General features: G+C 40.0%; 1 protein-coding gene across 1 annotated transcript in view; it reads right to left on the bottom strand.

Annotated features, from left to right (window-relative positions):
* LeuRS (Leucyl-tRNA synthetase) overlaps positions 1-17717 on the bottom strand; it is a 427288-nt gene that overhangs the window by 70655 nt on the left and 338916 nt on the right. The window contains exon 16 of the mRNA XM_067142663.2: positions 14282-14539. Coding sequence (XP_066998764.2) covers positions 14282-14539 — 258 coding nt within the window. The remainder of the gene's footprint in view (positions 1-14281; positions 14540-17717) is intronic.

Raw genomic sequence — 17717 nt, forward strand, 5'->3', positions numbered from 1 at the left:
ACATATGTATAACAAAGACAATGTTGCAGGAATAATTTTGACATTAAACTACTGATAATAACAAAACTTATGGTTATGATCTTCTTGTCATGATATGATTTCTTAAAGTTCAAGTCTGAAGTGAACTTAGGACAGGATAGAAACAACAAAGCTAAAGTGGTATGGGCATGTGATGAGAATGGGAGAAGAGAGTGTGCCAAAAAAAGCTTTTTCAGAGAAGTTAACAGGAAAGAGACCACGAGGAAGACGCCGAAAGAGGTGGACAGATTCAGTGTGGGAGTGCAGAGAGAAGAGGGAAGGAAAACCAGAAGATGTACTTAAAAAAGGAGAAGAGTGGTGGAGAGACAGGCAACGATGGAGGTCTTTGATTCACAACCCGATCCGGGAAGCTGGAAACGGGAAATGAAGATGATGATGATACACCTTTGCAGCCTATATAACCAATGTAGGCCAATAGGTCCTGCAGCCTTTATCATTTTCACACACATTTCGTCCATCCCTGCTGCTTTTCCTGTTTTCATTTGATTGACAGCCATTTCCATCTCATTTACTACTACACTCTTTTCTACATCATTTCTCACATTCAGGAGTTTATCAAAATAGTCTTCTACCTATTCTGTTATTACATTTCCACTTTCTTCCTTCATTTGTATTATGTAGATTTTTTCTTTTCTCTTATTTTTTATCAACCCATACAACATCCTTTTACCACCATTTGCATCCTTTCCCAACTCGCGAGTGAATCTCTCCCAACATTTTTTTCTTTTCCTCATTCACCACTTTTTTTTTTACACTTACTTTTAATTTCCTGATACTTAATCTTACTTTCTTCTTTCCTATCTCTAGTCCATTCTTACCATGCTTTCTTCCATTGTTTAACATCCTCCTTCACCTTTTCATTCCACCAAGGTGTCTGCTTTTCCTTCACTCTCGCCAAAGTTCTGCCAAAAATTTCTTCTCTGCACAGTTTACAAATGTGTCCCACACCAGGCAAATACTGGGCTGAACCTTAATTAAGGCCACAGCCGTTTCCTTCCCTATCTGTGTCGGTGCGACATAAATCAGATTGTAATAAAATAACAAATGTGTTTTTAAATTAGGTTCATTCTTCTTCTACACTTTCTATTTTTGATATAGGGATATTGTGTTTTAATTTTACCTTACTATCCAAGGAAAAAAAAAAAAGACCAAGGATATGCTGGATCTCTCTCTTTCATCGTTTCCTCAATTCTGATGAGACTACTGCTCAGTTGTCTGCATCTATTGCAGTCCTCGGCCACATGTGCTACATTAAAGAGATTCAATCTGGTAATATTCTTGATGATGTTTGACCATCGAGTGGGATCTTGTCCATGATCTTTCTTGCTGGGAACATTTCCAAGAATGAAAAGTTTTTTTACGCTGTCATTCCCATATCGCATAGTGTGTACAAAGAATTGTAAAACTCTTTGTTTACATATTGATGATAAAATCTTACTCTGGGGCTGAGTTGGTTTAAAATATGAGGCATGTTTTTAAGTAAGTACCGTTTTGATACAGAAAAAAAGAAATGCAATTTTTTAAACAATCCTTTTTTTTCTTTTTTTACATGTAAGCCTGTACCTTAAACTACTTCTCAACATAAGTTTCAAGCATATTAAGGCACTTGTAACATTGTGAAACCAGCTTTTGAATTCCATCCTCATAGAAATCTGCCGCCTGATGTGCCAGCCACTGCCGCGCAGTTGCATTTAGGTCATCATCGTCATGGCACTGACCTACTAAATCATTTTCCAAGTGCAGGAACAAGTGGTAGTCACTAGACACTTGGTCGCGTCTATACAGAGGCAATTAGCCATGTGAGGTCGCACATTGTCATGAACATGAAGCAAAAAAATCCCCCTTGTGAGCATGCCATGGCATTTGTTTTTGGATTGCGTGAGCACAACTTCCGATAATCTAAGTGTCCTGATGCAATTTCATAAAGAATACTCCCTGAAATCAGGCAACTCGCAACTTAATGACGAAATCATAAAGTGTCTGTTTTCTCGAACATTTGCATCAACTTTTTGCACCAAGTCTTCAGTAATGACATAAGGTCGCCCATTACGCTTCTCGTCGTGGACATTAGTACGGCCTTCTTTAAATGCTCTAACCCATTTTTTTTTTTTTTTACCATACCTTCGCTCATAGTGTGTTCTCCATATACTTCACTAATCTGCCAATGAATTTCAACAGGTTTCACGCTTTTCCCATTTAGAAAATGAATCGCAGCACGTACTTCACATTCAGCAAGACCTTTACTTGTCAGAGACATTATCAATATGCACAAACAAGCGTAAATACTTCTGTAATGGCGTTTGTGGTTAGCATACAGATGTATGTACTGAGCACGCATGCTCTGAACAATGACCAAAGCACTGCATCTGCCATGTTTAAATATGGTACTTAAAAAACATGCTTCGTAGAATAACTGGTGCAAAATTCTGTGCAAGGTATGCATGACATTTTTCGCCAGCACAGCATTTCAAAAGAATTGATTTACTTCAGGTCTGTAGCACGAAGAGTCCACATCTCGGCTCCACAGAGGAAAACTGAAAATACTCTCATTTTCAGTAACAACAAGATAAAGCGATCCTTCCCTAAATGGAACAAATTTATCGTTGCATTTTTGGGCATAGTTGTTCTTAATATCAGGAGCACAGGAACGCAAACCAAGGTATAGCATTTCTGATACGTTCTCAAATTCCTTGAATGAATCTGTGCTGGCTAATTTTTTGGCTCTATCAACAATCATTATTTTGGTCTTGTTCATGTTAGTTTGCAGTCCCATTTGAGCACTGACATTTTTGACATAAAAAAATTAGCTCTGTTATGGGTTATTTTCTGATCATCAACAAGAAATCTGCTGTCCTATTCCTCAAATGCAGCTTTCATGATATATTTACTATAGATATTGAACAGCACAGGTGACAGTATACAAATCTGCCAGACTTCTTTCTGGATCTTGATATTCCCAGGCAGTTTGCCATTTATTTTAACCATAGCTGAGTTGGCTTCATACAAATTCCTTATCACCCAAACCAGATGTGCAGGAACACCAATTTCCAACAAAACTCGCCAGATTTTCTCCCACTGGACACACTCAAAGGCCTTCTGGTAATCTAAAGTGCATATAAGAGGAAGTTGAAATTCTCTGTTTTTTGAGATAAATATGTCTTATGGCTAGGGGTCATCTGCAAATTTGCATTATGGAAGTTAGCATGACAGAAGTATAACCCAGCAACCATGCAGGCTGTGATGTAAGATACGGATTGGTGGCCAGACAATATTACCTAGCAACTGTGCAGCCTAACAGCCGTTGAAGGATGGCCATGACCAAGAGACATTTATGATCACCTGAATTTTGCAAAGGGAAAAGGGGTTTCTTTTTCAATCAACTGACGGATGTTTAATATCTGTTCTCTTGTGCCTTTACCTTGGACAAATGCAGCTTGTTCTGGTGGTGATCTCTGAAACAAGGAAAGCTTGAAGTCTCCCTTTAAGTATATACATCAGGATCTTACTTGGATATGACACGAGGGCATAGGTCCTGTAATTGTCACATTTGGCTGTGGAACCCTTCTTGTGCAGAGGGACGAAAATGGATGCAACACAGTCAGCTGGCCAAATGCCATGCCTCCAAATCTTGTTGTAAATGTCTGTGATGATCTGTACACGAATGCTGTTTTCTCCTTCAGGAGCTCAACTGTTACGCCATCTGATTCAAGTGCCTTATTCAGTTTTAATGACGAAATTGCCTGTTCCATCTCTTGAGATAGGTTGTCTGGCTCTATTTCAAATCCATGCCAGAGGATCATCCTTGGTTGTACTGTTTCTCCCTTGTAGAGATCCTCACAGAATTCCCTCCATCTATTTAATATATTCTCAAAGTCATGGATTTTATTACCACTGGCATCTTTTAATGACCACATTCTGGGTTTAAATTTATTTGATAACAGCCTAACTTTGTGGTATAGGTCATGTGTTTCATTATGATTATTGTGTGCTTCAATTTCTTCACAAATGTTACTTATGTATTTATGTTTGTCTTAATGAAAATTTTGCTGAATTTCACAGCACAGTTCAGCATACCTTTGCCGAATGTATAACCCAGACCTTTTGAGATGCATAGTAAAATCAGATGTGGAGGAGAGAGGTCTCAGTTGGACAAATGTTCTAATCATGATGATGTATGAAGACAGGAGGAGATGGCAAGCACCTGTACACCACTCCCAGGAAACTGGAAAATGATCCAGAGGTGGGCACCCTACCACTGATCAACAGGATTTTGTAACCAACATTATACTGCATTGAGAATGCTCATGCACCCCACAATCACACTACAAACGTTCGATAAATCAAGTTTTCAGAGTACACTGATTTATCACTGGTATATAAAACAACTAGATTAAGCAAGGAAGATCATAACCTCAGAAAAAGATATGCTAATAGAAAGATGGTTCTGAAGCCTTTTGTGAGGAGCATAACATTGTAAAGAAGTGAAACATAGATAATAATTAGTGCAGGCAGAAACACAATACAAGTCTTTGAAAAGTAATGTTATTGAAGAATGTTGAAAATCAAATGGGTAGATCAGCTCATAAAAATTAAAACAGAGATACTGAATCCAGTTGGTGAAAGGGGATTAATTCAGTGAAATTTGGCTATAAGAAGGGAGAAACTGATAACATACAACCAGGACTTGTTTTGTTGTTGAGGGAAGCATATGGGGTAATAATGACAGAAGAGCCTAAGACATGAGTATAATAAATGGATTAGAATTAATTTAGGATGTAGTAGTTACATAATGATAATGTCAGCAAGGTTTGAGTGACACGGAGAGCTGCATCAAACCAATCAATGGACTGACAACTACAACTACCGCTAATGCTGTAAATATTAAACCTGCAAACATTTAGCGGCAGTCGATGGAGAGGCACAAGTCGAGCAGTGCTACTGGTTCACACCACTACAGGAAGGCTAGGGACTCGTTTTCTCATTACTGAGCTACAACCTCCTTCCACAGACAATTCATTTGTATCAACTGAGATATTAACAACACAGCATCAGCATGAAACGTAATCTACACTGGCCAGAAAAAAATATAAATAAAAAGATCATTACATGAACATTAAAACAGATACAAATTAACATCAGCAGAGGCGGCTTCCGTTTAGGCAGGCTTTCTGAGTTGAGAAATACAAGATTTAACCATTTCTAAAGATAACAGATTATAACTGCCACACCATGGAGAGATTTATGAATTCTTCTTCTTCCTCTTCTTATCCTCCTCCTCCAATCCAAAATGCTAGGCGCTTTATTAATACACCCTCAACACATTATAAAATTGAAAATGAATATTTAAAAACAATATTAAAATTTAGCAGCAATGCTAGGTTGTTTTTTAAAAAAAAATTTTTTAATGGTTCATGGTGTGGGTTACTGTAGTCACGACCTAGATTGTGAACCATGGGCAACGGCTCAGTGGCCTAGTAAGTGGTCCTGAGAGTCGGGATACCAGTTGCTATGGAATGGGAGTGGGCATCTCTGACATATTCTGAGTCATGGCCCTCCTTGTGCACAGGCGGCTAGGACTATACAATTCACCGGTGGTCCATAACCTGTTAGAGGAGAGATCCTCACTTGGACTATGTGCAAGTAGGGTAGCATCCTGCTTCATGAATTTACCAATCTCAGAACATTTTAAGCAAGCCTCGGATCTATGGGAGTAATGGAGTCCCACTCCCATTTGACAGGCGAGGGACTCCTTGGAAACAAATTGGCGAACAAAATGGAATTCGATGGGGAGCTATCAATATTAATGGGGCTTATGGAAGAAAGAAGGTAGAACTGGCTGACTCAGCAAAGAGGATGCATCTGGATGTGCTAGGAGTAAGTGATATTCGGGTAAGGGGAGATAACGAGGAACAGATAGGAGATTATAAAGTGTACTTGATGGGTGTTAGAAAGGGAAGGGCAGAATCTGGGGTAGGACTCTTTATCAGGAATACCATTGCACGCAACATAGTTTCTGTTAGACACATAAATGAGCGAATGATGTGGGTAGATTTGTCAGTTGGAGGGATTAGGACAAGAATTGTCTCCGTGTATTCACCATGTGAGGGAGCAGATGAGGATGAAACTGATAAGTTCTATGAAGCATTGAGTGACATCGTGGTCAGGGTCAACAGCAAGGATAGAATAGTGCTAATGGGCGATTTCAATGCGAGAGTTGGGAATAGAACTGAAGGATACGAAAGGGTGATTGGTAAATGTGGGGAAGATATGGAAGCTAATGGGAATGGGAAGCGTTTGCTGGACTTCTGTGCTAGTATGGGTTTAGCTGTAACGAATACATTCTTCAAGCATAAGGCTATTCACCGCTACACATGGGAGGCTAGGGGTACCAGATCCATAATAGACTATATCTTAACAGACTTTGAATTCAGGAAATCTGTTAGGAATGTACGAGTTTTCCAGGGATTTTTCGATGATACAGATCACTATCTGATCTGTAGTGAACTAAGTATCTCTAGGCCTAGGGTAGAGAAAGTGAAATCTGTCTGCAAACGAATAAGGGTAGAAAGTCTCCAGGATGAGGAAATTAGACAGAAGTACATGGATATGATTAGTGAGAAGTTTCGAACAGTAGACAGTAAGCAAGTTCAGGATATAGAAAGTGAATGGGTGGCATACAGGGATGCTGTAGTAGAAACAGCAAGGAAATGCCTAGGAACAACTGTGTGTAAAGATGGGGTAAAAGGCGAACATCTTGGTGAATGATGAAGTGAGAGCAGCTTGTAAACGTAAAAAGAAGGCTTACCAGAAATGGCTCCAAACAAGGGCCGAGGCAGACAGGAATTTGTATGTAAATGAAAGAAACAGAGCGAAACAAATAGTTGTTGAATCCAAAAAGAAGTCATGCGAAGATTTTGGTAATACCTGGAAAGGCTAGGTCAAGCAGCAGGGAAACCTTTCTGGACAGTAATAAAGAATCTTAGGAAGGGAGACAAAAAGGAAATAAACAGTGTTTTCAGTAATTCAGGTGAACTCATAATAGATCCCAGGTGGAGGGAATATTTTGAACATCTTCTCAATGTAAAAGGAAATCATTCTGTTGGTGTTGCGAACAGCCAAGCTCATGAGGAGGAGGAAATGATGTTGGTGAAATTACGCTTGAGGAAGTGGAAAGGATGGTAAATAAACTCCCTTGTCATAAAGCAGCAGGAATAGATGAAATTAGACCTGAAATGGTGAAGGCTGGTGGGAAGGCAGGGATGAAATGGCTTCATGGAGTAGTAAAATTAGCGTGGAGTGTTGGTAAGGTACCTTCAGATTGGACAAAAGCAGTAACTGCACCTATCTATAAGCAAGGGAACAGGAAGGATTGCAACAACTATCGAGGTATCTCATTGATTAGTATACCAGGCAAAGTATTCACTGGCATCTTGGAAGGGAGGGTGCGATCAGTCGTTGAGAGGAAGTTGGATGAAAACCAGTGTGGTTTCAGACCACAGAGAGGCTGTCAGGATCAGATTTTCAGTATGCGCCACGTAACTGAAAAATGCTACGAGAGGAATAGACAGTTGTGTTTATGTTTCATAGATCTAGAGAAAGCATATGACAGGGTAGCGAGGGAAAGGATGTTCACTATACTGGGGGACTATGGAGTTAAATGTAGATTATTAAAATCAATCAAAGGCATTTATGTTGACAATTGGGCTTCGGTGAGAATTGATGGTAGAACGAGTTCTTGGTTCGGGGTACTTACAGGGGTTAGACAAGGCTGTAATCTTTCACCTTTGCTGTTCGTAGTTTACATGGACCATCTGCTGAAAGGTAGAAAATGGCAGGGAGGGATTCAGTTAGGTGGAAATGTAGTAAGCAGTCTGGCCTATGCTGACGACTTGGTCTTAATGGCAGATTGTGCCGAATGCTTGCAGCCTAATATCTTGGAATTTGAAAATAGATGCAATGAGTGTGGTATGAAAATTAGCCTCTCAAAGACTAAATTGATGTCAGTAGGTAATAAATTCAACAAAATTGAATGTCAGATTGGTGATACAAAGCTAGAACAGGTCGATAATTTCAAGTATTTAGGTTGTGTGTTATCCCAGGATGGTAATATAAAGTGAGATTGAATCAAGGTGTCGTAAAGCTAATGCAGTGAGCTCGCAGTTGCGATCAACAGTATTCTGTAAGAAGGAAGTCAAGCTCCCAGACAAAACTATCTTTACATCGGTCTGTTTTCAGACCAACTTTGCTTTACGGGAGCGAAAGCTGGGTGGACTCAGGATATCTTATTCATAAGTTAGAAGTAACAGACGTGAAAGTAGCAAGAATGATTGCTGGTACACGCAGGTGGAAACAATGGCAGGAGGGTACTCAGAATGAGGAGATAAGGGCTAATTTAGGAATGAACACGATGGATGAAGCTCTACGCATAAACCGGCTTCGGTGGTGGGGTCATGTGAGGCGAATGGAGGAGGATAGGTTACCTAGGAGAGTAATGGACTCTGCTATGGAGGGTAAGAGAAGTAGAGGTAGACCAAGGCGACGAAGGTTAGACTCGGTTTCTAACGATTTAAAGATAAGAGATATAGAACTAAATGAGGCCACAACACTAGTTGTAAACCGAGGATTGTGGCGACATTTAGTAAATTCACAGAGGCTTGCAGACTGAATGCTGAAAGGCATTATCTATAATGATAATCAGGGCCCGGATTTCAATGACATGTCATCTTTTAATTCGTGCGTCACAAAAGTTGCTAAGTTATATATAAATGCTCTTAATGGCTGCCAGATTACAGAAATGCATATTTATTAAGTCGTTTCTTCGTCATTTTTTGAAGTATTTGATTTTTAGGTGGAAGGTCAACAATAGAGCCCATTTTCATTATGAGACAACTAATGGAAAAGCATTGGGAGTACGGGAATGATATGGTGATGACATTCATTGACATTGAAAAGGCATATGACAGTGGCCCCAGGACGAAAGTTTGGGACAGTCTGGTGCAAAAAGGAATTGGACAGGGATTAATAAAAATGATCATGGCATTGTATAAGGAATGTTGTAGTTGCGTGCAAACACAAGTTGGCAGGATAAGTTGGTTCAAAATAACTAGTGGGCTGAGACAGGGAAGTGTTCTATCACCAATCCTGTTTACAATAGTAATGGATGGCATCATGAGAACAGCAAAAGCAACATATGGAGGAAGAGAAATGAACATGATGTTATTTGCAGATGATATTTTGATTTGGGGAGAAGACGACAGGAAGGTTCAAGAACAGTTGAATGTGGTGAATGGGATGGTCGAAGAATGTGGATTGAAAATAAGTGTAGAAAAGAGTAAAACTCTTGTTATGACTAGAGGGGAGAAAGAAGGGAAAGGTCAGATTAGACTTGCAGACAAGGCCCCTGGAAGTAGTGGAAACGCTTAAATACCTGGGGAGTGAATTAATGGAGAATGCTCGACTGGATGCTGAAATTAGTAAAAGGATTCAAGCTGGAAGTTGTTTCTATCATAGTGTAAGAAACATGTTATCGGACAAAGATGTGCCAACGGAAGCAAAGGATACTATGTACAAGATGTATTACGTACCCATAACAACTTACGGAGCAGAAACTTGGACAATGACAAAGAAGGATGAGAGTCGAATACAGGCAGCCGAGATGAAGTTCTTGAGGAGTATGATACAGAAGAGTAGAAGAGACAAAATAAGGAATGAGAAAATCCGGGAAGAAATTGGAGTGGAAAAAATGAGTGATAGAATAGAGGAGAGCCGACTAAGATGGTTTGGGCACATAAAGCGAATGAGCGACGAAAGAATGACAAAAAAGGTGATGGAAATGCAAATCCAAGGAAGGAGAGGCCGTGGACGACCACAACTGAGATGGAAGGATACCATCCAACGCAGCATTATAGAAATAAACCTGGACTGGGACACAGTGTTGGAGGAGGAGTGGTGGAAAGACCGAAGAAAGTGGAGGGGAACCATATTTGCCCCTACCTGGCTACAGCTGGATAAAGGGAAATGATGATGATGATGATGATGATGATTTTCGCTTTTTGCGTCATTATTTTCCCATTTTTAATTATTTTAATTTTCTTATTAGTTATTTTTAAACAAGAATCCTCGTTTTACGTCATCAACCAACCAGTTGCTATATCTTGACGTACTTGAAGGTTTACGTGAAGGTTCATCTTCAAAAGTTTCTGCACTCAGTTTTGAGCTGAGTACGTAGCTTTGTACATCCCTCACCTTTGTGTCTTAACAGGAGGTGAGAGCTAAGCTATTCTTGGGTGACCTTCAGACGAGGGCTAAGCCTTTATCAGTTCACCAGGGAAGTGTGTTCACAGTGTGATGTCAGCAGTGATTTATTTCTGCCAGTGTACTCTATTTCCTTGTTCCTTCAGGTCAGTTTTAGTTGTACAGTTTGTAGATGTCAGTTGTGTGTAACCATTTCGAGTGCGTGTTAAAATGCCAAAGGTAAACCATCCAAGGCAGGTAATTTCAGACAAATTGTCTCTGAATTCGGGGAAGATACCTTTTCTACAGATGGTGAAATACTATTTTGTAAAGTGTGTGAAGTGAAAGTGGCAGCAGCAAAAAGATTCACTGTTCAACAGCATGTCAGTCACGACAAACATGTGCACGGTATTCAGAATATCAGCAGAAAGAAAAGTATTCAACAGTTACTCATGCAAAACGCATCATCAAGCAGAGGTACAACCTCAGCCTTTTTTTAATGAACTGTGTGAAGTTTTTGTCACAGCGAATATTCCTCTTCATAAACTAACCATTCCTGAATTAAGGCAGTTCCTAGCAAGGTATACAGGTCATTCCATTCCGGACGAATCTACGCTAAGGAAAAATTACATACCGTTCTGCTATGAAAAAACACTTCAAAGAAACTGGGAAAGAACAAGTGGAAAGAAGATTTTTGTCTCAGTAGACGAAACTACTGATGTTGAAGGTCTTTATGTAGCTAATGTAATTGTGGGAACCCTGGAAATAGATAATTCCGAAGAAATATTCTGAAGTCCTGGAATCTGTCAATCATTCTATAATATGTCGAATGTTTGACAGGGCCATGGTTCTGCTGTGGCCTGATGGTGTGAGGTACGATGACGTTTCACTTTTCGTGACCGCGCGCCTTACATAGTTAAAGCTGGTAAAGCTATCAAAGCTTTTTATTCAAGAATGGTGTATGTAACTTGTCTAGCTCATGCTTTCCACAGAGTGGCAGAAGACGTGAGGAAGAATTTTCCTGACATTGATAGACTTGTGTCGCAGGTAACAAAGGTATTTTTGAAGGCCCCATCGCGCAGGAAACTCTTTAAGTCACTAGCTCCCGATATCCCACTACCTCCACAGCCTGCAGTCACATGTTGGGTACATGGATCAATGCATGCGAGTACTACAGCGACAACTTCTTAGCAGTGAAGCGAGTAATAAACTCCCTAGAAGCCCAAAACACCAGGGCTATCGAAATCGCCCAAGAGATGTTTTCAACTGACGATGTGCAAAGTAAGTTGGCGTACATTAAGGCAAATTTTAGCTCCCTGCCGTCAGCTATTACAAGACTTCAGGAGAGAGGTGTGACCATCGAACAAGCGACAGCTTTGGTGAGAGCAATGCAGAAAGCTTTGGAAAATGTGCATAGTGAAGTTGATGAGTCAGTATTTCGGAAACTAAAATCTGTTCTTGATAAAAACACAGGATACAAGGTTTTGTGCTCAGTCATCCGGGTACTCACTGAGGAAGATTTCAGTGTAGTGGATATTGAAGAAGAGCTGTCACTAAGTGATTTAGCGCACTTCAAGTACGCACGCCTCGCATCTGTGGACGTCGAAAGGAGCTTTTCGATGTACAAGAACATTTTGGCCGACAATCGACGTTCCTTTACCTTCGAGAATCTACGGATGGTCACAGTTATCTATTGCAACACGGTCTGAGGTAAATATTAAAACCTACATAATATGGCATTATATGTAGCTTTACAGTTAAATCTGCAACCGACGGCGATTACGATTATCTTTATAGGAACGTTGTTTTCCTCTTCAGATCATTTCTCTTTAAGGAGTACCTGGTGTCAGAAGATCTTCATACCTGTACATTTTGTTTCTAAGAAAAACTGAGATTCCAAAACAAAGAACTGACATACTGCGATGTAAAAATTAGAGAAAATATCAATTATCAATATTGTTCACATCTAGAAATGTATATAATTTAGTTCCAAAAAATAAATACTCGGGATTTTTAAGTCATTTTTGTTCCTATTTAGGACATTATTTGATAATTTTGAGGTCATTTTAAAGGTCAATTTTTAGCATTTTTAGGTCAACAAAATCCGGGCCCTGATGATAATGTATGTATGTATGTATGTATGTATGTATGTATGTATGTATGTATGTATGTATGCATGTATGCTAGGTTTTTTAATGTATATGTACTCTGTGCTGAGTTTTTTTCCCAAGAACATGCGATTACTGAAAAATAGCTTTACTAGTTATTTAAGTGATGTTTTAAGATAGTAAACTGAATTTAAGCATAAATTAACAATGATGATGTTCAAAATCAAAAATGGACATTACTGTGGTATTGTTCAAAGCAAGGTATAACACACAACCCTACATCATACGGCTGACACATTAAATGTTTTTTTTTTTTTCTATGTGCAAAAAACGCAAATTTTCGTTCGCATTTGTATTATTTCAATTCTGAAGTCTACTATTTGTAAAAATAAACTATTAAGACCTTCTTGAAATATTCATTGGTAACCTCCAGAATGACCTGTACTTTTTGCGGCTTTCTCTGGAGGATGTAGTCGAGCGGTGCACAAGGCTGCCAACCTATCTACTTAGGAACTAAGCCCACAAGTTGGAGACACGAAGCCTGGATAAGACCATTGGTCTGGACTGGTTAGGGTAGGGGCTGGACGAGACTGTTGGTCTGGATAGGTTAGGGTAGGGCCTGGACAAGACCAGTGTTCTGGGGACAAGGGAAGGGAGTCTGGGGGCATAAGCTCCTTTGTTAGATCCAGAAAGTGGACTTAGGCCTCTAGTTTCCTGTGCAAACACCATTGATCTAGACTGGTTAGGGTAGGGCCTGGACAAGACCATCGGACTGGACTCACTATGGTAGGGCTTGAACAAGACCACTGATCTGGAATTGGTTAGGGTAGAAGCTGGAGGTGATAGTGTTTTAAGTTTATTATCTTGTTACCCGTTTAAGACACAAACGTTTGAGTGGAACGACCGTCATTTGTTCACTTCTCGTGGAGGATCGTGAATGGTATTCAATAGGTAATAAAGCAATGAATTAATAAAAGCACATCGTATATGCATATGAATAACTGATCAACTACCTCCCTCCTTACCCAACTTTCAACACATACATGTACACACGGAACAACTGTCATTTGTTAATTACTCGCGGCCTTCCATTTACTTGTGCTTTTACTCTGCCGGGGTTGGTAACTGAATCAATTATCGTGATTGATAGGAATGACATCACATGGCACTTTACTTTGTCCAATAGGAAAGCAAGTAGCTACTGCAACAATGGAATATGTACTTGTGCGGGTGGAGCGGTTGGTTCCTGGACATCGCAATGAACACATCTCTCCTCTCATTCCAAGTAAGATTTCTTTAATTTCTACCTCCTTACAATGTTAGAAATGGTGGGTAATGAGGTATCAATTTTTACCGGCATCTCCTCTTTCGTGGTGCATCCATTTTTGTTATTGTGATCAGAAGCACAGGTGATATACATTTCATCAGTGCTAGCAAACAAAATCCTAACATAAATACAAGGAAACATGAACCATCTCTCCTTCAGAATTTCCCTGCATTTCTGGCGTAGCATGTAAATGGATCGGTTGCTGCACGTATTTTTATGGGTTTAGCACTGACTGGGTTAATGACATAGCCACTACCTTCCAAGCCTAGCTCTTTCTCATCCTTGCATTGCCAAAATTTTCGATGCGTTAATGCAATGTTTAACCACTAGCAAACTTCTTGAGGCCAAAGAGATAGAACAAGATCTAGAAGAGCTAAAATTGTTGAGGGAAGAACCCATCTATAGTGTAAGATGATGAGATGATTTTTGCTGACATTTTGTGTATTTATACAAATCCTTGTCTATTCTTTCAGATATTCCCTCTATCCCCACAATGATCTATCACTGTCCTTGGGTCCTCTACTATGTTTTTGCCCTTCTTCCTAGCTTTGATATGTATAAAAACTATACATACATCATAGAGGTTCTTGAGAGTTGTAAGCACTGTGCACTGCCAGGGTGGGTAGGTTTTGGCTACCCATATCATTGCGTTAGTCGGCTTTTCAGGAACAACTACTGGATCTCCTGCTTTACGAGGTTTTTTTGGCTGTAGGTAGTTCTTGAGATAAACTCTGAAAGAGTGTGCAGCCTCCATAAGATAACAAGATGACTGAACCAAAATGTCGTCAACAGCTCCAGCTGATGGCCACTCTGCATACAGAATGCTCCTAGTCTGAAAAGGAGATAGGAACAATATCAATGCAAGCAGTAAATCAAATGACAAGCAGATAACTACAGTCCACGCCGATGATTGCAAACACTTGTGATGAAACATTAGCCTTAAAAGAAAGCTTTTTAATGTCTAAAAAAATATATATACAGTACATAGTACAGTGGAACCTCGATTCTCTGTTTTTGGAGGGACCACGAAAATAAAACATGCAACACGGGAAAACTGAAAATCCGGGAATGAATGAAAACCATCAACAATTTGGCTAAACATCACAAAAATGAAATATGTATAATTATAATCTTTCAAACACTCATAAACCAAACTACAGCTCCAATGGGCCTTTGCTTGCCAAGCAACTGCTGCTCAGCCCGAAGGCCTGCAGACTGCGAGGTGACGGATGGTCAGTGTGACGAATCCTCTCGGCCGTTATTCCTGGCTCTCTAGATCAGGGTCGCCATCTCACCATTATATAGCTCCTCAAATAGAGGTATTCACGTAGGCTGAGTGGACCTGGAACCAGCCCTTATATCCAGGTAAAAAATGCCTGACCCGGCCGGGAATCGAACCCGGGCCCTCTGGATGAGAGGCAGGCAAATTAGACGGCAAAACCGGCATCAAACATTAATCCCGGTACGCGAGTTCAAAATCTTGATACTTTATGTTCAATGAAATGAAATGAAATGTTCAATGAAAACCATCAACAATTTGGATAAACATCACAAAAATGAAATATGTATAATTATAATCTTTCAAATACTCATAAACCAAACTACAGCTCCAATGGGCCTTTGCCTGCCAAGCAACTGCTGCTCACCCCGAAGGCCTGCAGACTGCGAGGTGACGGATGGTCAGTGTGACGAATCCTCTCGGCCGTTATTCCTGGCTCTCTAGATCAGGGTCGCCATCTCACCATTAGATAGCTCCTCAAATAGAGGTATTCATGTAGGCTGAGTGGATCTGGAACCAGCCCTTATATCCAGGTAAAAAATGCCTGACCCGGCCGGGAATCGAACCCGGGCCCTCTGGATAAGAGGCAGGCAAATTAGACGGCAAAACCGGCATCAAACATTAATCCCGGTACACGAGTTCAAAATCTCGATACTTTATGTTCAATTTTCAGGGGAAACTTTGTCACTTTCCCGTGAAAATTTCTTTTTTTTTTTTTTTGCTTCATGTCGCACTGACACAGATAGGTCTTGTAGTGACGATGGGACAGGGCAGGGCAGGGCAGGGCTAGGAGTGGGAAGGAAGCGGCTGTGACCTTAATTAAGGTACAGCCCCAGCATTTGCCTGGTGTGAAAATGGGAAACCACGGAAAACCATCTTCAGGGCTGCCGACAGTGGGGTTCGAACCTACTATCTCCCGCATACTGGATACTGGCTGCACTTAAGCGACTGCAGCTATCGAGCTCGGTGAAAACTTCTTTCAGTTCAGCAATTTTGATTAGCCAAACTCTTCGAAAAATATAACAACGATGATGTAGATGTTGATTCCCATAGGGAACTTAAAATATTTGTCCTGAATGAGTAAATTTATAATACCAATATAATGGTCCGTTATTGGACATTATAAATTTCCCAGCTAACTCATTCTTGGCGAAACGCAGGCAGCCAAGAATGAGTTAGCTGGGAAATTTATAATGTCCAATAACGGACCATTATATTGGTATTATAAATATAACAACGCCAAGCCAAACGACAATCGACCACAAGTAGTTTTTAATTCTCTCATCTAATAAAATAAAACACTTTAGATACAAGACCGTTCAACATGATGGCGAAATCCCTTCTTTTGGAAAAAAAGTATATCATCAAATCTTCAGAAATTACGGTTATTCATGACCTTGAGCTCAGCTTCACATGTCAGTACGAGTTGGAAATTATACAAATCATTTAAACGTGCGCAAATAAAACGAGTGCGGTTTTTGACATTTGAACACGGAAACGTAAAATTCCCAGTCTTATATTAGGACCAAAACAGTAATAGGCAATCCCTAGACCTACCATGGCTTTTTGGATGTAAGGTTCAACATCTGTTCTGGTCTCAATAACATAATCATATACGAAAATATCAAAATACTAGATTTGTGTTAAAAAGGAACAGTTTAGATTCTTGCCTGAAAGCAGAGTGACTATACAGTGCCCTGAGGAAAGTGCCGAAAACCTGTTCGGCAATACAATCGAAAAAAGTAAAAATATAAACAGCTAATCCTGGACATAACGTGGACGCTTTATAAGTGCGAACATTTGACGAAACTAGTTCAGTCTTCAAGTAGAGCTGTCAAAATGCGCTGTGTCTCCTTAACAGTTGTTCTGGCTACTCTCTGCGTCTGCTTTATGATTTCCGAGATTCTCTAAACAATATCACCCGAATGCGATGCGAAGATGGTCACTTATGCAAGTTCACGGCCGATCGCTTTTCCAGTACCGTACACTACTTGCTCTAATTATCGCAATGACAGGGCGTTAACGCCAAGATCCATAAGTATGCCTTACCCGTCCTTTCGCGAGATAAAGTTTATTGAAAAACGCTTGATCGAGGATTTAGCGTTGATGGGACTGAAATATCTGGACGGTTGATCCAGGAAATAATTTCTTCGAGAAACGGATAATGCGGGATTTTTACAACGTGATTTAATTACGATGCTCGCGGGACCACATAATTTGAATGCATAATCCGGGAAAACGTAGCTTCTGGGAATAGATAATCGAGGTTCCACTTTACTGCCATCAGTATTTTCAATGCATAGAACTACTTAATAAAACTACACAAACCCATTCATATACATATATCCTGAAAAAAAAACAAAAAAAACCCAAAGAAATGCTATAGAATGAACATACTCTTATTCAAAAAGATCACCATGTGCGACTACACAGCGGCGAAGACTTTGAGGCCACTCATTAATACCTGCACGAATCGTGTCCATTGGAAATATTTTCACAGCTGATGTGATTGATTTTTTTAACATCTCAATACTGCGGTGTCGTTTTAGACATGCTATCACCTCCAGCTTTTGCCACAGAGAATAATCAAATGGATTGAGTTCCAGACTTCCACTAGGCCAGTCAGCAGCAGCTCTCCCCATACATCCTTAAAAAAGCCTGGGATCAAACCCAGCAAATCTTTAATTTTTCAGTTAGTAAATGCCACGTGTATCTTTTATATGTACCAACA

Source organism: Anabrus simplex, chromosome 3, assembly GCF_040414725.1.
Source record: "Anabrus simplex isolate iqAnaSimp1 chromosome 3, ASM4041472v1, whole genome shotgun sequence".
In the NCBI taxonomy this organism is placed as follows: Eukaryota; Metazoa; Arthropoda; class Insecta; order Orthoptera; family Tettigoniidae; genus Anabrus; species Anabrus simplex.